The sequence below is a fragment of the Lagopus leucura genome, unplaced genomic scaffold, assembly GCF_019238085.1.
Source record: "Lagopus leucura isolate 7727_CA_CO unplaced genomic scaffold, USGS_WTPT01 Super-Scaffold_100017, whole genome shotgun sequence".
Taxonomy (NCBI): Eukaryota; Metazoa; Chordata; class Aves; order Galliformes; family Phasianidae; genus Lagopus; species Lagopus leucura.
The window spans coordinates 14,475,644-14,497,767 of NW_024962271.1; the positions used below are offsets into that span (position 1 = coordinate 14,475,644).

General features: G+C 40.4%; 1 protein-coding gene across 1 annotated transcript in view; it reads left to right on the forward strand.

The window, feature by feature from the left end:
• Window positions 1-6,951: 6,951 nt before the first annotated feature.
• SMPD3 (sphingomyelin phosphodiesterase 3) overlaps window positions 6,952-22,124 on the forward strand; it is a 33,680-nt gene continuing 18,507 nt past the window's right edge. The window contains exons 1-2 of the mRNA XM_042877303.1: window positions 6,952-8,530; window positions 18,763-18,838. Of these exons, the coding sequence (XP_042733237.1) occupies window positions 7,193-8,530; window positions 18,763-18,838 (1,414 nt within the window). The 5' untranslated portion in view covers window positions 6,952-7,192. The remainder of the gene's footprint in view (window positions 8,531-18,762; window positions 18,839-22,124) is intronic.

Below are 22,124 nucleotides of genomic sequence, written 5' to 3' on the forward strand. Positions count from 1 at the left end.
CGAAATACCCTGGGACAGCAATCCCACGTAGCACCCAAGCAAGTTCGTGTTCAGGTCTGGCACATTCGAGTCAGAGAATGCACTAAGTTTTGGGAGTGTGTTTTAGAATTGGCAGGTGAGGTTTGGGTCAGGCCTGCTGGGATCCCTCAGAAACGCTGCACACGGATTGTACATTCATTGCAGTTTATGTATGTAAAGAAAAAAAAAAAAGTCCTCTGTGCTTAGAAGATAAGATGCATCCCATCAGCAGTTTTGACTCCAAAAGTAAGTTTTCAGCAAGTAACATCTGTTGTGTCAGGGTGGGATCCAAGTTGCTCTCAGGAATATAAAAGCTAGTTGTTTTCTGCAAGAACTGGTTCCAATTTTCCATCCATTTTGAAAGAGAAAATGTTTTCAATGTTTTCAGTCGGTTGTATTTGTTTAGGTATCTTTGATGTGTTTCCATACATGGATATAATTGTCTTTATATTTTAATATAAAGTTTAAACGCTAATTCTATTTAACTTGCATAGCAGAAGTGTGTGGGTATTCATCTTGGCCAGGGAAAATGTGATCTGGGACTGCCATCTTGCCACGATTTGCTTTTGGAGATGAGAATCTGCTGCCGTGCCACATGAATGTAAAGCGCAGAGCACGCTGAGCAGTCTGATCACAAGCAGCTTTTTCAGCTCTGCGGTAGAGGAACCTGCATTTTGAGCAAGGAGGTTTATGGGATGCCAGTGTGAAGCCTGGTTTCTCTGCTGAGGTCACTAGCAGGAGGGCAGCCACGGCCAGCTTGTTTTGAATGAGGAGGGCTGTTCCCTCCCACAGACCTACACAGGGGTGCAGCTGTATCTGCACTGCTGGTTCAGAGCCTGTCAGGTAGGCTGGAACATGGGAGCCCACGAGCTGTTGATGTCAGTGCTTCGCAGGCCTTGTTGGGGTATCTTAAGCTACCAGGGCTGTGATTAGCTGCTCCTTGTCTGCTGAAACGTGAATGTTCTGTTCATTCAGAGAGGGACATCAATAGTTCACGGGCTCCTTTTGAGCACTCAACCCAAATGTCTGAAAAACTTCTATTATTATTACGTTGGCTGCTCCAAAAGCAATACCTCTTATTTCGATGGATGCTAAAACAAAGAGTACAATAACACTACTTGATTGAGCAAATTCTCAGCTACAAAACACTACTTTTCAACAGTCACCACCACTAGCTTGGCATTTTGGCCATCAGTGAACAAGAGCCCGCGTGCCACGCTCATAAAAGCGACCCACTGCCACCCTTCTCTCTCTTTCCTGATTTGGTCTGTTCCCTTCAAGCTGTGTGGGAGTTCTGCTTTTCTCTTCCGTATCCCCTGTATTGTGTTTCTGAAGAGATATGGAAAAGGGAACAAGCACACAGATCCTTATCTTGCCTATTCTCACTTCCAAACATTAACTCTTGCAATTTCATATGGTGTAGCAGTTGCACTATTGTAAGCTGTGTTTCTCTACTTCAAATGATAACCAGCTGGCAGTAGTGAAATGAAACTAAGAAAAAATTTAATACGTTCTGAATAGCTGTTTTTCTGAAATCCAGTTTTAGAGATGTGCTCCTTACTGAAGTCCAAGCGATTGTCAGGATTCAAGAAAAGCAAGCTGTAAGGAATTTATGTCAATATGAATAAACCCAGTACCCACTGGGGAACTTCCCACATCAGTCAGTCACTTCTCAATTTCATTTCACTGTGTTCCTGCAGTGTTTTATACACATTTTTAAAAACTGCTGAGGTGTCAATAGTGAATTTGAAGAAATCTGAGTTGTCTGAGTTCAAAAGTGTAATTTGGTTTTCTGAGAAAAAGGAAGTTAAAAAGTTTCTGACCATTTCTAGACTGCCTAACCTTATTACTACAACCTTTGTTTTCCTTCTCCTTCTCTATTATTTGACAACTTTTATTGTCCTTTATTTAGTTTGCAAGCTATGTTGGAGTTAGGAACATCTCTTTTGATCTGTGATGTCTCTAGTGCACTTCTGGGCATAATTATAATCATAAAAATCTTTGAAACCTTTCTACCTGATATCTTGTTATCACTGCAGTTGAGATGTTCTATAGTGGCACCATAAAAAAAAATTAAGGTCTTTTTTTAGCCTTCAAACACTTAGAATATAATAAAAACAACTAAGTGAGGCTGTGTTTTACCTCTTTGTAGCATATGAAAAAATATCTGTCTCACTGCAGTATTTTAAATTCTCCCTTAATCCCTCAAGCCCCTATGAATAAAGCATTGGATTACCAAGTAATATCCACCGTCAGGAGGAATTAGGCACTTTAGCTTTGGGTTCCATCCGAACCACTGCATCAGGAGAAACGTTACTGACGTCATGTTTTCCAAGGTGCAGCTGAGTCACGAGGTGCATTTCCCCCACCCTTCAAGACCTTGCAGAGATGATAAGACATATTTCTTATGATTCTCTCTCGTCTCTTTGGGTTGCCTTAAGGCACCAGCAAGCATATGGTTTTGCAGCTAAGAAACAAGTAGGAAACTCAGCTCCTGTTCATCTGTGCCAGCGAGTCTGCGACTGAGCTGTGGCAAACTCGGCAATTTCCTTCATCTATAAGATTTATTAATCAGAATACCATTTTACTTCCAAGAAGACTGCTTTTTAATCAGGGTCCTGATGTGCCAATGTCTTTATCTGCAATACTGAAGAATTAACTAAAGGACATCCTCTCCTCCATTCCTCATTCCCTCCCATCACCATTCCCTCCTCCTTTTTCTCCAAATATCGGTTTTAAAATGTGCTCTGGTGCCAGACTTTTTGTGGTGCTCTACCATTTGTTGGGAGAACGCAATTAGGATTCATAGCATAAAGTGGATGGCATGCATCCCTGCTGCCTCTGCACTACAGCTGGGCCAGCACCTGGACAAGAACTGCCCAGCAGATCTGCCGTGATTTCCAAAAGTGCCGTCCTTGTGTAAGGCACAGGAGGGGTAAGAGTCACCATGCAGCCTTGAACCATCATTTAATCCTTAGTGCTGACAAGTAATTACATTCTTGCTAAATGTTTTTTTAAAACAGATTTCAGTTTTAATCGATTTGCTTTATGGCACTTGCTGTGTAATCCTGTCAATTGAAAGCATTCCTACTTACATTAATTTTCTTCCTTTTTTTAACTGATACATAGTATGTCTGTAGTTAGATTTAGTACGTTCATGAATAATTGTTCTTCTGAGGCCATTCTGGCTGATGGTTCTATGGTTTTCTGGACAGCTGTTGATGGTGTAATTTATTGATGCTGCAGTCCATAACAGAACCTGCATGCGGTACCTTGGCTCCATTTTTCCTGCATCACATCACCACACAGGTGTTGACTGCTCTACAAAGTGTCACTTGATGTCATGTTTCCCTAGGAGCTGTAGCACCCTGTCATTGTGTACTTCAGAAAATATTTATCTACAGGAAATGTCATTAGGCAGATCGTTATGAATCTGTTGTAGTTCTGCTTTTTTTCCCTGGCATGTGATTTTAAAACAGCAAAGGTCAAGTTGACATTACAGTCTGCAACCCAACTGTGCTCCTGACCATAAAGGTCATCTGTTTGCAAGTTGGAATGTGAGGTTGGCAGTCCATCCTCTCTTCACGTACCCCAGCCAGCAGTGTTCTCTGTATCCTTGGGACTGCTGTGGAGAAGAAAACCCTCTTGTGTGTGCAGTGATTATGTAAGTCATTGAGGGTTTTAGAAAGCTTTCTGAGCAGTACAAGAGAATAACTTCTTTACAGTCTCTTACAGTTTTTCTTGTGTAATAGTAATTACATAATTGCACAGGGTTGAAGTTATTTTTAACATGTGATTTGTAGATGCCAGAATCTCTTTTGAGGAGTCCTGCTGAAGAGTCATAAAGAAAAATGAATCCGCTAGGCTTCTCCTTATTATCAACACTCTCAAATGCCTTTGCTAAGTAGTAAATGCCAAGCATTTGTTACTTGGCATTTGATTAGTCACTTTTTTATTTCAACTCAAAACGTGTATAAGATCGTGAAAATTATGCTAAGCTAATCATTAAGAAGAAAAATCTTCTTTAATCCAACTTTTGCAATTTCCATCTGGATAATACATCAGGGCAAAACACACAGGGCCATGTGTCCTAGTAAACAAGCCCACCTGCCTGTTGTTAGCAGGATGTGCTATCGGCTGTGAGCTGATTCCTGCCTTCAGTCTGTGTTACGAGCCCCTGCCACCACCTAACTGTATTGTTCAGATTAACACTTACTGCTTTTCCCAGGGCTGCCTTTCACAGAAGAAATTTCTGCAAAATCAACTCATCTTCAGCTATTTCTTTATTAAAATCCTTTCTTATCCATTGTGCCTACCAAAAATGAATGGCTGCAAATCTGATGTGCTCAGACGGTGATCAGTCTAAATTCCTTTTCAGCAGGGCTGGAGGAAGGATTTTCTTATCATCATTGAACACAAATGTGTGTGGTAAAAAGAGACTTAGCTGAGCTGCGTATCTGAACGCGTTATCTATCCCTGCTGACCCGTACAGCACACTGGTAGGCAGTCTGGTACCGCATATGTAGCACAAGAAAAACGTGCTGCCAGGAACACAAATCGTTGTGAGGGCTTGGTTTGAAGGAGCGGAAGTCTAAAAGGTGACAGAAAGCAGAGGAATTGCGTTTTTATTCAGATACTGAGGCAGCACTGCTTTGTCACACTGTATCCTCTTTGTTCTATCACTGATTTATTTGCCACTGGCTAGAAATAGAAATGTCCATCTGTCTCCATGTGCCCTGCAGAGTATTTAAAGTACGCATCAAACCATTTTCCTGAATCTGGCTCTCTGAAAGCCCCAGATTTCAATTGAACTTATGCTAATAAACATTTTCTTTGAATTTTTATCACTCCAAGATGTCAAAACTGAAGAAGAGTTTTAAAGCACGGTTCAGTATTCATTCTCCTACTTTTTTATTCGGCGCATGGTTTTCATTCAGTGCATGCTAAGTTTTATTCTCGATAAATGGGAATTCTGCCTTCACTGGTCACTGCTGTCGAAGAGAACAGTTCATTATAAAAGTGCCTTTCTTAACTTCCTCACTTTCTTTTGTGCTTCTGCAAAGCGTCTGATAAGTGATCGAGCTGCTTTGATTTCATGTTTCCATTCTTTCCTTTTCTTGCTGCCCTTATTGGATACTGTCACAGCTCTGTTTGAGGAGAGTGACACTGCTAACTGGTGATGGCACTGTCAAGCTTCATGAAGTTTGATTCACATGGTTACGTGTTTAGTAAAGAAACATTTAAATTTCACGTTATCAAAACCCCTGCTACAATCATTAAGGTTATTTCAGTGACTTCCATAGACAGCTTATATGTACTGTTATACTGCTGAGCTTCCTTTACAAGGCCCCCAACATTTCAGTGTCTTTGGTTAGTGATGGCATTTGTGAATATTGCAAATATTGCACCTGGTATGATAGTGCCTGAAAGACATTCTCTATCTTCAGAGGAAATAAGTGGAACTGCTTGGTTTTTTGTTTTTTGTTTGGTTTTGTTGTTTTAGTTTTATATACGCAGTCAGTGTTGTTTTATTCAAAGCTGAAAACTGGAATTTAAAAGCAATGCCATGAACTATGATAGCTTAAGTTTTGCTTAAGCATGCACCAAATAGCAGATACGCAGAATATGTAAGAAGTCTATAGGCAATCCTGTTCCATTTTTTGTGGAGTAACTGTAATGCTGAACTGTAGTTCTAAACATACAGTGAGAGTACAATACCTAGGTATTAAAGCAAAGTAGTTTGACTGCTTTTACTACGCTGAATGTTAAACATTTGAAACCATACTCAATTGTATGAAGTGTTACAATTCAGTCAAACCATTTTGTTGTGAAGTGCAGCAAAGCAAACCATTTCATAGCAGTTGTAGCTTTTGCTCTTGAATGCATTTTTTCCCCAAGAACTCTGGCAATTTATGTAAGTTTAACTTCAGTGATGAAACACGAGCTGCCCAGAGACAGCTGCTCCACACTGCTGGTAAGGATTTGAAGGCAGCTGATATCAATAAATGAATATTAACGTGAGTGGATGAAATACACTCCAAAGTATATATTTCAATTCAAGGCTTAGATTTGGAGTAGAAATCTATGTCCTCTATGACAGCATGAGTCCTGTGCGTGATCAGTGTACTGAAATACATAGGTTACATTTTTCCTATGTACTGAAATACATAGGTCACTCCAAAAGTAATGCCTCCTATTTATTTCCATGGAAACCACAACAGATACAACGAGCACAGTAACACCGTGTGATAGAGCAGAGTCTCAACCACAAGACACGACTTTACAAAATAGTTACTGCCAGTAGCTGTTCATTTTTGCCAGCAATGAACAAGAGCCTAAAAGTGTGCACCATCAGAGGTGGTCACCGTTGCTGTTGCCCCTGCTGAAATGCACCACCCACTGCCTTGCTGTGCTCACATCCACCGTTCACTCCCAGGAATGCTTAGCGAGCATCAATGAAATGTCAGTGGTGTCACTTTTTCTGCACTGAGGAATTCAGCTCCTCACTGTTACTTCATGTGCGTTTTTACATCAGAAGCCATTTTATCGTACTGCCCCTCTGTGCCATCTGTCTCATGGCGGCAAAGTGTAAAAGAGTACTGGTGGGAGGGTTCAACTTCTACTGAAGTACCAATATCTGCCTCTGGCATCCTGGGCCAATATAATAAAACAGGAAGCATTACTTTAAGAGCATCTCTCATAATTTACAGAAATACCAGTCTCTCGTGGTTGGAGTTGTTCTACATCCATGGTCTGTAACTGACCTGGAAATTCTAAATTAAATAAAAAAGGGAAATAATTTAGACTGTGAGGGATACCAGTATGAGAAAATTTGCTTTAAACTTTTAGTAACTGTTACATATGTATTATGTCTCTTGTTCTTACAGATTTTCTTTTTGTCTCTGGAGCATTTCGTTATGGCAGCGTGCAGTGAACAATGACATGCTTTGACAAATACAGATGCCAAAAAGCCAAACAGAAACCGTGGCCTTCTTTTCTTTCTACTCCAACACAGTGAAATGGTGCTCTTACAGTTTTGTTATTGACTCTTACTGGAAAAAACAAACTTCTGACTGGACCTTTTGTTCCCCAAACCTCTCCCAGTGTTGCTATGGATGCTTGACACAGAGACACCATGTAGTAGGCCCTGAATTGTTGTCATAACTAAGTTGCAATGGTTTTATATACTTCCCCATTTCCCAACAGCTTTCTGTCAGTTCTGCATTCCTTTTCCTGGGGCCTAATTTTCCCATGTTACTGGTTTGCAGATAGGCTTGTGGCCTCTTTAGTTCCAACTACCTATGAAAAACGTCAAAGAGCAGACGATCCATGCTATTTCCATGCACTCTGCATCATTATCACCACTCCCATCTACCTGGCGCTGCTGGTGGCCTCTCTTCCTTTTGCTCTGATAGGCTTCTTGTTATGGTCCCCTCTCCAGTCAGCCAGAAGGCCATATATCTACTCCAGACTAAAAGACAAGAGCCATGCCAACGGAGCCGCGCTGCTCAGTGAGTGGAAGGCTGCAGGGAATGGGAAAAGCTTTTGCTTTGGCAGTGCCAATGTTTGCCTGCTGCCAGATTCTCTGGCGAGATTTAATAATGTTTTCAACACACAGGCTAGGGCTAAAGAGATTGGCCGGAGGATCCGAAATGGGGCAAGCAGACCACAGATCAAGATATATATAGATTCTCCTACCAACACATCCATAAGTGCAGCGAGTTTCAGCAGCCTGGTGTCCCCCCAGGGTGGAGATAGCACTAACCGCACTGTTAACACCGGCATGAAAAGGACAACATCAATGGAGTACAAAGGAGACAATTCTGGCTCCAACAACAGTGAGGATGGTAGGGATGATAAAGCTGGATCTGGAGAGCCAAATGAAGGAGAGGAAAATACTTGCATTGTCCGCATAAATGGAGAGGACAACGGCCACATGTCAGACATAGAAACAGACATTGTCAATGGCCAGGCTAATGCTAGCGGCACAGCAGAACACTCGCTGGAAGGCGACACGGAGATCTCAAAAACGCCTAACCACAAACAGAAGGATGGAGATTCTGGCAGTTTAGACAGCTACTCTGCCTCAAGAGAGTCACTAGTTAAGGTTCGTGTTGGAGATGGGACGGTGGACCAAAGCACTGTTAACAACAAGCTCCTCTATAAAGCTTCAATCATGAAGAAGACTTCAGTACGGAAAAAGAAACATATGGATGAGACCTTTGATCATGAGATCTCTGCTTTCTTCCCTGCCAACTTGGACTTTCTGTGTTTGCAGGAAGTGTTTGACAAAAGAGCTGCAGAGAAATTGAAAGAGCAGCTTCATCACTATTTTGAATACATTGTCTATGATGTTGGGGTCTACGGTTGCCATGCCTGCTGTAGCTTTAAGTTTGTGAACAGTGGTCTGCTTTTTGCCAGCCGCTATCCTGTTATGGATGCTGCCTATCACTGTTATCCCAATGGAAGAGGAACGGACTCCTTGGCTTCCAAGGGAGCCTTGTTTCTCAAGGTAAGAGCTTTTTTTTTTTGAAGCCATAAATATTGACTCCACACATGTGACCAGTTATGCTATTTTCTGTCAGTCGTTTCTGTTTGAAGAAAGCAATTTTCAGGTCTAGATTACCTGATATAACTGATTTGTAAGTTTTGTGGCCTAGATAAAATGTTGAAGTGTTGGACGTGCATGGAATAATGGGGGAGGTAAGACCAGAGTATAATTTTAAGTACCAAAATTTGAAGTAATTTTTGTGGAATTTCAGTTTCTTTTTGCAAAAACCTCATCAACAAAATGCACTTGTTCTAAATGTCATAACACAAGTACAGCACAGCGGGCATTACTGTCAGATGCTAGGCCATGCGTTACGTGTTACTGTGAGTCGCATAAAAAAGCAAGTATTAGCTCTTGTATTCTTTGGTAATAGTACGTGGCATAAACAAAAGCCTGTTTGTATCTGAATATAGGTTTTCCAAAAAGTTGGATCTAAATGATCTGTACTGTACTCTTTTTATAACCAGATGAAGTTTATTCTTTCATCATGAAGTGTTGTGTGCAAAAAACACGTGTGTTGTGCCGTACACCGGGGTAAGAAAGACTATCCTTCAGCATATGCACATATTACGGATTAAGAGATTAAAAACAATCTGCCTTCAGCTGCCTGTTGCTGAGTCAATGATTTGTTGCCCTGCTAGGCACACAGCAATGTCTCCGTTTCTTTTGCAGAGAATTAAGCCTCTTTTAAAAATTCCACTGGGATGATGAACTTAATTAGGGATTCAAGTTGTTAAATAATGTTACAGTTAAGCAGGGAATAGGGACCAATTAATATGAAGATTCAATGATGACTACTATCTCTTAAATATCACAAAATTCTGTCCCAACTAAGAGACTGTTTTACCTTGGGTCTGTGTCATTCTGAGTTACTGCATCTTATACATAAAATACTTTTAATTGTGAGCTGAATGTGTCCTGATATGAAGTGGCTTTTTCTGAATTGTTTGCTGTATGAGCAGTCAGTTCCTTCTTTGACCAAAAAAGAAAAGAAAGTAAGAATGATCTATTTTAGCTTTGAAACAAAATTGGTTTGAAGGTTGTTCTTGATGTAGAGCTTAATCTGACTGCATGCATGTGGAGTCCTGAGACAAAAGCTACAGTAAGCAAAAAGCCTGGCTTGTTTTTGAAGTCACTGAGAATCAATTCCTTCACTTCAGAATTTTTCAGGTCTTACAGTGGGACACCAGCAAGCAAACCACCATCATACAGTGAGGGTGGAGAAGCACGGGGTCCTTCTGGCCAGTACTTTGCTGTTCTAAACAGACAGCTTTTGTCACTGCTTTTAGATACTTCTTTTACTGGCCAAAGCTCGTGCATTACCTTCTACGCATGTGCTGTAATCTAATCTACATTAGAGTTTATCTTGGTGTGGTTTCGAGGATAGCAATACAGCCTTGCAAAAATACACCATCATCCCAAGTGCCTTGCACTCAGTAGTGGCATGGTGTTAATTGTCTCTGACCCGTGCAAATTCTTTACACTTATAATTCTGGTGGAAAGCACAGTGCTCCTATTTCTGGAGTAGGAAATGGGTTACTTGAGTACTGTTTCTGTAGTATACTTTAGAAGCTTGTTCTTGCATAGCTGCCATCTCTGAGTCAAGGACCAGTTGCTTTCTATGCTGCTTAAAGAAGTGTGAAAAGGAAATGAGGGGAGACTTGAACATTCTGAAAATACAGATAAAATCACCTTGTTTCCACTTACTGGGAGGGTGAAACCTTCATTGAAATCTTTCAGAACCCCAGAGAAGACCCAACAACTAAATTCAGAGGAATGTTCAGAGGAGGGAATGGTTGATTATCATTTAGTGAGTACTGTTTTTCTCCTTGCTACAGATCTAACTGTTGAGATAAATAAAAGGTCTCAGAATCAAACTTTTAATGCAAATGGAATTATTTTGAATGGAAAGGCAACACTGTTCTGGCAGAGTTGTGTCACGTAGCAGATACCTGCTGCCAGGGGTCTGTGTCTTGTACATTTTTTCCTTTTGGAACAGGTTCTGTTTCCAGCGAATAGGAAATTATCCATTGCCCCCATCTTTTCTTCTCTGCCTTTATCATCTGGATTGTAAAGTTCAGGTTGAGATTTGGAAGGATTTGAAAGATTTGCTTAGTCACACAGAATTATTTTACCTGAGAGACTTATCCAGCTCAAGGGTTATTATTAGGAGCTACAATAATGATTGGCTCCTATGTACTGCTTTCATTCATATGTCCCTAAGTGCACAATAAAGACAGGTCGCTATCTGCTAAACAGAAGGAGAAGCTATGGCCCAGGAAGTTCAGGTGATCTGAATCTGGTTTTAACAGCTGGGGTGTCACAACAGCAACAAACCAAACAGACAAGGAAGCAAATTACAGGCTAATGAGTTCATGCTACCTAAGAGATATCTGAAGACCTGTGCAAAGGAATCCCACCAGTCTTGGTCTGTTCTCTTCCGAAAGACACCTGCCACAAAAGGTGCTGTTGCTAGCACATTCCTGACAGAGATCACAGGCTGTTTTTTTCCGTCTGGATAGGCTGATGTTCTCCAGGCCAGATGAAGGCAGCAGGATGACACGGTTGTGAGCAACTATTGTGTAAAGCCTGTTTTCTGCATTAGTGGCAGACTAATTTGTATCCAACACTTTGATCTCCTCAAACTCTGGCAGTGTTTCTGTGTCCAGTATAAGAGGTTTTCAGTGGGACATAGAAGGAACACAGTCAGAGAAAAAAAATAGTGTATAATAAGGTGGAAACATAACTTGCACCCAAGTGACAATTTTGTGTCTGAAGTGCTGAACCACTATTCATACTTGCTGCTGAAGGCTCGGAGGAGAAGTCAGCAAATACATAAATCAGCCAATCCATTTCCATACCTTGACAGGCAGGACTCGTGGGAGACTCCACTGTGACTCTGTGTTCTAGTGCTGCACTTCGCGTTAATTTACAAAGCCTAAGAAAAGAACCCTTGAGCTCTGTAGGTCTTACAGCTCTCACTTCTCCAACGGCTGCTCTGCTACAGATAGAGGAAAGACGTGTGAGTGACACAGATGCTGTCCTGGGCTGGGGATTCTAAACGAGGTTGCATGAAACTATATATAGCGTGTTGCAGCAGACTCGGTTTTCTGCAGCTGTTGGTTTGACACTACATAATTTTAATTCTCAGTATTTCTGATGAATTTAAAGGGAGTTTAAAAATACCCATCCCTTGCAGAAATTGGATTATGACATTGCAGTCAAATCAAGTTTAAATGTATTATGAGAGCACCAGTTTGTAAATTACTAGAAGGTTTCAAGGTCTTAACATTCATCTTGAGACAGTACTGGCAGTATGCAGCAATATCCTTAGTGATATTGCTTTCCGGGATGCTGTGCAAGTGTGGGGCTCTAGTGTAATAAAAGCAGAAAATTCACCTCACCTGTTGAGCACCTGGATTGGAGAGTCTGTCCAGGTTTTTCCAGATGTACCCATCTAATCAAACTTCTCCAGACAAATCTTTCCTCTTCCCTAGCCTTAAATTGTAATTGCTGTAACTAACGCACATCTAAACTGTGCAAGATATGTACATGCATAGTTGGGTCACAGAGGTCAACAAGAGAGAGGTTTTCAAGATGGTTATTAAATGAGAAGAGGTTTTGGAGTGGTTTTGTTCCTACTGAGACTGGGAGATGTGGAAGAATATGGAATAGATGGCTGTTCTGCACACTGTAATTTGGGAGGAGGCTGTTCGCTTCTTTGGCATCTGTCAAGAGCGCTGGTTTTAGCAGAAATAAGAATTCTGACTTAAGGCACAGTATTATAACAAAGCAAAAGCAAAAGCACAGTCTGATGTGGGTAGTTTGAATAATAGACTGTTGGAATCAAAAGGGAAAAATTGTAAGTCTTGTGGGTTTTGCACAATTTCTGAAAGAACTTGTGTTTAATTAATATTAATTCCTAAGCTTATTAGCAGATTTAGTTTTCAAATTCTCTGAAAATTACTGCTGTTCACAGGAATTACAGTAACTGTGCAGAGAACATGTTGTTATTCTTTGTTTTAAAGGAAACTTAGCAACCTTTGCTTCATGTGCAAACCTAGCCTTGCTCTCAAAAGAGGTGATATGGTTTTAACAGACAGTAAAAGGAGCTCTGCACAACTGCTTCCAAGCAGAATTCACTTGCTACTTCCCAAGCATCTGCGATTTATGATAAAAGGAGGTTCCCTGAATTACCCTCCCTGATTCTTTTGCATTTTACTGATGCATGTAAATTCTGCTTGGTCATTTAAGCTTTCTTTACGTTCTCTTAACAGCTTTCCTGTGCTGTGGATGGTTATGAAGGGCTAACTTATGCTACGCAGCTGCACAGCCTATATAACCTTAAGGATTACACAGAAAAGCAGGATGGCTGCTGAGGCCAATAGGAGATCTGGAGATTTCAGATTTTCTTCTCCTTGATCAGTTGTCCCGTGTTCAAGTTACCCCAGGATGTTAAAAGAAATGTCTAGTGCTGCTCATGAATTTGTTTAGCTAACTGTAAAGCCACCCCATTTAACTTAGGAGGGTAACCTAAACATCTTCCACATGTTCAGTTTTTGCTTTAAAATGTTAATGTAAGAATTGGACAGAGTCCAATAAACTTGCTGAGAGGTTTTTCATGGTTTTCTTTTTTTAAAGTAAAGAGGTAACTCTACCCATGATACTTTACCATGTTTACTTCACCTTGATATAATTTAAGCTATTAATCATGACCTTTTTCTCCTTCATTAGTAGGGACGTGCTAAAACTTTTGTGGAGGATGAAATGCAGGTTGGAGAGAGTGAGCTGTAGGCTTTATCCCTTTCAGAAGAGAAAGAGCCCTTCATTCGTGGCACCAATTTACAGCCACTTTCCCTCAAAAATAAACTTAATGAAGCTTTGCCAAATAGCTAATTCTCTCAGCTGCTAGAGCAGCAATTGTTGTCACATAACAGCTACAAAAAAACAGAATGAAATGATCAAGCACTACTGTGGGTAGAAAGAACTGCAAAGCACCAAACAGAATTTTGTGCTCATCTCTAACATGTAAAACCTTTAAAAAAGTTATTTAATATGCTTAAATATATTGATAATCATATATTAATAATTTAACTAATATATCTTCTTTAGAAGTCACTACATATCCCTGAAGGCAAAAAGCAGAGTTGTCAATGTGCTAATACAGGATGCATGGTTTTGCAATGGCTCTGCTCACCAAAAATAACTACAACAAAGAGGGCAAGGTGCAGGAATACAGTACATCTTTTCTGCAAGTTACCTCTAATCTAAATCACCTCTGTGGGACAGGAATGTTTGAAGTATAAGTAGCTGCAAGTTTTCCTTGGCAACATCTCTGAACAGGAGGGGGAATTAGGGCAGTTTGACTCAGTATGCCAGCTTGGTGCTGACTTTCCTCTGAGTCTTGGAAAATAGTTAAAATGGAGGTGAAGGGAGAAAAAAAGTCTATGAGGAACTGATACAATCTCAGAGACTAAAAGTTGAAAGAGGAAAGCTATATTATCTCTTCCTTTTTTTCTTCCTTAATGCTACAGTTTACTCACTGTATTTACACAGGAGGTCTTATGACGTTCTCCTAGCAGCTGAAATGGGAGGAACAGCTGTGTGCTGCTACCTGGCTGTCTCAGAGCATCAAACCAGGCCTGAACCAGGAGCGTGCAGAGACACTGCTCCTGTGTGCACACAGTTGCTTTATCTGCAGTAATTCGTTAAACTTCTCCTCACGTATTTTTAATGCTACTAATATTGGCTAGTATGGCAAGAGTAGTGTTTCTGTGGGAGCATGTCACTGTCACATCTGCTGTAAAGTCTGCTTGTGTACCCTGGTCCTATTGTCTGTGGTGTTCTGATGAACTAACTTCTGGCCCCTGCACAGAAGATGCTCCTCGTGAGTTTGCTTCAAAGGAGAGGTTTTTTTCCTATGGAACATGCAGGTGTGCTTTCAGCCTGACTAGTTTTAACTCCTAATAAGAACATCGTTACTTGGTTCGTGTCATGACCACAGACTCGTCTGCCATAGAGCTGTACACTTTGGAGACATGCCTTCTTCAATAGATAGAGAAGCAATCAGTACTACAATTCACATTTATTCCAGTAACAAAAGTGACAATTTAATTGTCAAATTCTCAGATAAAATGAATGGTGTGATTCATCTACAGAGCAAGATGTAATTGAATCGTAATGGTGAAAGCTACAGCTGCTCTGTGTAACAGCCCATCTCCCTGAGAAGCTACCTTTGGGTTTTTGGCTGCATGCTGACTGTGGGCTGCTGAGCTCTCCAGCTCTTTCTCCGGTTTGCCAAAATCTTAGTTCTTTTCTGGTTTGCACACCTGGTTTTCCTTCCCGTGACAGAAAAAGCAATGGCATATTCTTTAAACATGTATGTATGTAAACCCTTCGTATTAAAGGGTACACACAGCAGTTGAGAAATTGCCTACTTGTCATAGAATGGCTACGTACCTCTAGGTGATGTGAAGCTTCTACAAAATGTCACAAAAGGTTGCTTCCCTCTTAACAAACTATTTTTGTCTACACATTACTGGACAGTGTTTAAGAATCTTGTTTGAATCTTTAATTGAGTGTGATTTTTTCCTGAATACTACAGCTTCAATTTTTAAGCATAAAAGAATGAACTAGAGTGAATGAAATAACATTACTTGCTGTCATGGGGATTTACTGAGCTACCTGGAAAATCTTGCACATTTCATGTTTATCATTCTCCAGTATAAGAAGTATACAAAGCTGTAAACACAAGCATGGTCTTGAACAGTTTACATTTATACACATCTGTCCCAGTAGTGCAAAACAGCTCAATCCTATCTGAGTCTCAATAGATATGCAAACAAAGGAACAGGGAAATGCTACCTAAACAGTGGGAGCATTTCAGTACCAGCTTAACAAATAGCTTCAGCTCTGCCATTGCTGTGTTAGCAAACCATCAAATACCTGGAAGTAAACATTCTTTTATTTCATTCACTCTAGTTGTAAAATTTCAACTGTTGCAACTTGAGAAATTTGTCAACAAGAATCCTTCCAGTGCAGCCTTGCTAACGTGATTTCTTTCATGAACACTATTTGTTACCTGCTCCCCATCCACTTGGAGGACACAGTAGTACTTTGTCTTGGAGAAGCTTTCAATACACAGCAATAGGAATTTACACAACTTTGCACTGTACATGACAGTGTCAGCATGGTTCCTCCAGTGTATTCTACTAAAGCTCTGTGGCATAAAGTGGTAAGGAATCTTTTAATGAGAAGTTCTTGATGTCATTCTCCTGTGACTAACAAGAAAAATCTAGAGCTGTCGGTTTTTGCACTTATTTAATTCACGGGCAGGGAATTAATGTAAATATGTTACAGTGCAAACTGGCATTTTGATTTCCAGGCACAAATACAACCACAGCAGAGTTAGTAGGTTTTTTTAAGGGAAAAATGCCTCCTCCTCATCTGCAGAGAGCTTCTTCCAGCACCAGCAGCGAAGAGAATACAGATGTTGAGTGCTGTAATAGAGGTCAGAATGCACCTCGAGCTTTTACTTTTCCAGAAGTTTGAGTAGTTTGATTACTTAGCCTTTGCAAATGTGTAAGAATTAGAATTAAGAATTTTGCATATTTCAGTGTAATAATATTGAAAAGGTTTTGTCGACTCAGAAATTATGCAGGAGATGCTACTAAACCTCAAGATAACTGAGAGTTTAACAGTATAGCACATATGACTTTTCCCTCTTGTAATGGCTGACCTATTTTAGAAAGCTGGGAACTTAGATTTAGGTAATATTTTACAATAAATTTCTGTATAAGTAGCAAAGTGGTGCACAAGACATCTAAGACTTAAAAAATGCAATATCTGAATACTTCCCTATAAAAAAAAAAGTGTATCAATGAATTTGTTACTGACGCTGATCTACTAATGTAGACCAACTGAAGTCTATGTTTAGGCTTATGAGGAATGAACTACTCTGGCTTATTCACTTGCACATATTTTCTATGTAAATATGAATTTAGAAGTGCCTTCTGCACTAAGAAGGTAGAAGCACGTTCTACCTGTCAAGCGCTGACCTGGCTTGGTGGAAGTGGAACCTTTCTGCCAGGATCCACGTTGCAGGCTGAAGTGAGCAGTGGCTGTTCTCTTCCTGCAGGGCTGCCACGAAGGTGGTTGGGCAGAGTCACCACAATATAAAATAGCCTTGAAAATGCAGTATTCTAAATGTAGCTACAGCACTTGGCCACACAAAGGAATGTTTCTGCACAAAATTACAGGGCTTGTAGTATTTGGGAGGTCAAGTAGTTTTCCTCACTGTCCTTTTTCATCTGTGAAATACCAAACTAGACTGAATAATCTGATTTTTATTACTATTTTATTTCAAACCATATTTAATGTATTAATGTTTTTCCTGTAGCTGGGGACTGACCAAGAGGCTGCAAGAATATTTATTTTCTCTCCCTTAGTAGTTGTCATATTTATATTTTCCTCCATTATGATTATACTCAAAACAACTCTGCGTGGCTGTTTACATCAGTGCTGCCACTTAAAATAAAACCCACAAGTCAAAGAAGTTGGGGAAATGGGAAATCTGGGAGATGAGCTACTTTGGATATACTTCCATTCTGGCACTTTCCAAAGAAATTCTAATTCTGTTAATGAATTACACTGATGTCTGCTCATTGTTTTGTTCTTGTTTGGTTCTTGAAGTAGAACAGTGCTCACGAGAGCACCTCTCCCACTCCCTCAGAGGTGCGTTCTGTCCCTACCACGTGCACAGCCAAACGGTGCTGTCCCCTGGCAGGGTGTGTTGTGCCCACTCACCTGCAGGCAGCTGCAGTCAGTCTGGGCCATTTCTTGTCATTCTTGGAGAGCTACAGGTCCCAAGTCTGTTTCAGTTTAGATACGCATGTACAGGGACACTGCATTCCTCATTTCTGATTAATGGCTGTGTGGTGCTACATATAAATTCGTTTAAGAGTACAAGGTCTTATGAAGCACTCCATTAAGGCTGCACAGGAAATTCTAAAGCCAATTTGAGTTGACTTTCTGAAATGACTATAACTTCTATTTGCACATTCAGCTTTTAGACTTCAATCTTTTATGCTTTTCTGGAAAACAATTCCATCTGCGTTATGCACTGAGAGGATCCTAAGAAGCACATTCTTGCTCTGAGACAAACTTTACATGCAGTGTTTTCAGTGTGGTTATGTTAGGTAACAATGGAAGATGTATCACATGCACAATTCTTTGCTGCAGGAGTCATTGCAAAATTGCAAACCAGTAGACTTTATGACAGTTTTTGATGCTGACGTCAAAATCTGATTCTGAGTTACTAAGTTTGGAAAGCAGTATCCATACACCTGCCTGCCCTGAATAGTAGAAGACTTACACAGATGTTTCCCAGTGTTTTCTTGAAACCATATACACAGTGTAAGAAATTGGAATGATCCTCCTTCTAATTCACCTCTGACACTGTGACAGGTTCAGACCAAGGCAGCCTGCTGGAGGAAGAGTTCTGCAGCCAAACTCCTGCAGTACTCAGTGACAGCCACCAGCGGATCTCTGCATTCCTTGAGATCTTGCTACTTTCTTGTGAGTTTAACAGAATCCTCTGGCTTAGAGGTAAATCCAACACTGATGTACTTCCTCATCTTCCTCTGCCTTCAGCCTCTGTGAAGGAGGTTAACTCTGTGGAAACAGCACTAGGAGCACCATCAATATTCATCCTGTCTAAACGAGGATGAAACACACTTGAGGACAGAATAATGCAAGGTGTTTATTGCATGCTTTTCTAGCTGAGCCAAATACTGAAAGTTACCAAGGCATTGGTAAGTACAAATGACTTCTAAATTCACTTGCTTCAAAGCCAGCTTTCCAGTTACACAATTATCAGATGGTTCTTAGTTTTCTTGTTTTTTCAGCTGTCCGAGTAAACTGACAAAACTGTGTGTGATGGTGGCTTTTTTTTTTTTTTTTTTAAGCAGTGATGAAGAAGGAGTTGTGTGTCTTAGATGCAAAACGGGACCTCGGTAATGCCAAGTGTGATGATCAGGTGTTCCCTGAGGGGTTTGTGTGTTCCCAAAGCAAACTAGGTGGAAAAAATGGAGAAAAAGGCCGGTGGCATGTATGAGCACTGCACCACTGCAGTTGGTAGTGGAGCTGTATGAGCTGCTCCATGGATGACCTTTTGTCTCTTCCTTTCCTTTCAGGTGCAAGTGGGAAGTACACCTCAGGACCAAAGAATTGTGGGATACATTTCCTGCACTCACTTGCAAGCTATTGCAGGTACTGTCCTAATTTGCTTCTCACAATTTGTCACTTTTCTATGCTAACAGTGGCACTGTGCAAAACCTGCCAGCATTGCTCATCCAGTGTTTTCCACAAAGAGCAGTGTGCATTGAGGACAATGGTGAAAGAGCGAAGAAAGGAAAGTAGACAAATACTTCACAAAATCTTTGCATTTCTTTCTTGGAGTAATTAAGTATTACAATATAAGCACTATAAAAAATCCCTTGAGAACTTTTCTTCCCTTTGCTCTCTTGACCAAATACCATTATTTCAGCAAATGCATTACTGTCACCATTAGTTGCATTTATGAACCCATATGGTGGCTACCAGTGTACAAACAAAAGTTATGCAAGCAGAAATCAGAGGTTGAAAGAAGCCTAAATTCCCTGGTTTTACCTGCCAATTTCATACATAAACAGCTAGCAAGTCAACACTGTTGTTGAAAATTTTTCTTAGATGTGTTTCAGAAGGAATCCCACTGTTATATTCGTTACAGCATGAACCAGCACATTATGTCTCCTTTGTTCTGTGAAACAGCATTTTCTAAGATCCATAAGGATAAGATGCCACAACACTTAAGTGGGGTTTGGAAGGATTTGTTAAGAATCCTCACTGAATTAACAAAAAAGAACGAGATGTTCTTTAATAGCAGATGTCTGACTGTGAGATATGTGGATTCCACTGTTCATAATAAGCAGACTGGAATTTCATGTAGGTCATCAGGTCGTGGCTGGGCTTGTTTCCTCCTTAACCATCGCAAACCTTTCTGATGATAGCACTCAACACTTGGCTCTCCTCCTGTCAGTAGGCAGAACTAGACAGTGACCTTATCTCCATTTTACAAACCAACTCCAGGAAGAGAGAGCAGGAAAAGTTAGTAACTTCTGGTAGTTCCGTTTCATTTTTACTGTTCTTACACATATGTTTTGAAGTGAAGTTTCTCCATTTTAGCTGTTGGTCTGAACACTTGTTAATTAAATGTCTATGGAAAATATTCCACATCTCTCTCCTATCTTAGCATCAAAACTATTAGTTCCAGACTTCACAACAGGTGTAGTAATGAAGTAACAGTCAAATCTAAAAGCCTTTGCTTTGTGCAAAGGGAGGAATGCAAACACTTAGTTTTACTCGATGTGATTCTTGGGCTCCTGAGTGAGTGCTGCAGAGCACCAGGCAGCCCTCCTGGACTAGCTGAAGACAGAATGTATGCTGCAGGTTGAGACAAGGCAGAAATGCAACGTGAACAGCAGAACTTTGAATCTGTGCTCTACAGTATGTCCAGGTTAGCCCAAACAGCCACCATTCCCAGGGCGTTAGAGAGACGGAGAGTTTTAAAGAAGATTCATGAATTTTTCAAACACATTTTAACAGTGTACCGTTGTTCAGTTTTCTATTTCTAACTCTGGAATTATGGTAATGCACGGTGAGATTGCTGTTGTAGAGCTGAAGATTGTTGCTGCTATTGTTTGTGTTATAAGCCTCTGGTTTTAGTCCAGTTTCTTTTTGCATGTTTTCTTAGCTATAACCACATTATGACATCACTAAAATACTAAATAGGAATGGGAGAGAAAAAAAATATGTATGTATTGGGAAGTTAACATTCTTTTTTACTGTCAGTCTAAAGCTTCTCCAAATCCAAAAAAAAAAAAAAAGTAATTTTACATTTTCCTATTTATGTTCTTGCTTTGTATTTTTATGCTTATCTGGCTCAAGCAACGTTCAGATAGAACAGACAAGGATCTAAGAGTCTAAATGTCCTTTGATAAATCATATTAGTTTATGCAATGAAATAGAAAACTAAAGTTCATAACAGTTTGGCAGAGCTGCACTTCAACGTGTATCATCTGATTCAAGACATTTCACACATTTAAAAAAATGTCAAAAAAACCCTCAGGTTCAACTGTGTAAAGCTGTGTTATCTGTAACAAGAAGCACTGCTTAAAAGGTTAACCATTTAAATCATCTTGTCACACGACTGGGTGCAATTTAGCTTCCCCTCTAGGATACACAAACTTGTGCTTGACAGTTGTGGTACTTACATGAGTATAAAATGAAGGGATGCAACTGTTCATGGTCAGAGAAGAACTAATGCTTTTTTTTTCCTAAGAGATGTGCTAGCTAAACCCTGTTCCAAGCAATTACAATTTGTTCAGAGCTGACTTTCACCTTTTTCACTAAAGCTTTAGAAATAGATGTAGATTAATCTAACCTCTCAATTCCGTACCTGTTCCTGAATGTTGTTACGAAGGAGCTTTTCCATTTCTGCTCTGGAAATAGCTGCATTTCAGTGACAAATGAGGGGGTCCTTAACGAGTCTAGAATGTTATTTTCCAGGGGGCTGTTAACTTTACGTGGTTTTTCTATGTTTTTCAGTTAGTGTTTAATGTTCTGGGAAGATTTTGCTGCCTAGAATCTACCTACTTCCCAAGTCCCTTTGAGTCATGCCTTTTAGACGTCCTACCAAGAGACTGAATGGAGGGAGCCTCAAGCTATTGCAGCCCAGGTGCAGATAATATGTGCTGGATGCTCTCTCATAAACTCAGACTTGCTTCTTTTTTTGCATTTATTGCAAATCCAGTCTTTGGCATGTGCTGGCAACTCAGACCTTTCCAGAACTGGCTTTACCAATCCATATGTAGCTTAAGCAGAACTCAACTCGAGAGTGAGAGATCTCTCAGTGTTTGAAATCATGGCTTGTGATCAACAATGTCTCTGGTGTTAAGCATCCTTAGGCAGTGATTCTATATACATTTCCGAAGCAGCAAAGCTAGTTTATGCACACCATGTCAGTGTACCCTTGCCTTTCCTCTCATTTACACTATCAGCTGTTACAGGCTGTGCTGTACTTGACTGGGGACCTTACCTAACTGCAGTCTAAATGAGCAGAACAACAAGGTTCTTTTGTTGCTGTTGCTGTTTTGGTGTTTTTTTGTTGTTGTTGTTGTGTTTGCTTTCCCCAGCTCCTTCTGGCTTGGATAGATTACGCAGGGCAGCTTAGTTCATCTCACAGTCAGCATGGCACAGCCTGTCTCGTGGCTAAACTGGGTGGGTCCTTTGGTTGTGACTTGGAATCCATACTCCCTTTGATTATGCTTCACATCTTACATTTTCTTTTTTTGCTCATCTTCTCCAGCACTGATCACTGCTGAGAACTGTTTTTAAAAGCTTGCACTTGCAATCTTCCCATTTCAGTCCCTGGCTGGGCTATCAGCTGCTTTGTTAATTCTCCCTAGTGCTCCTTACAGCTTTCTGAGGAGGACAAAGCAGTTCTCCTTTGGCACCT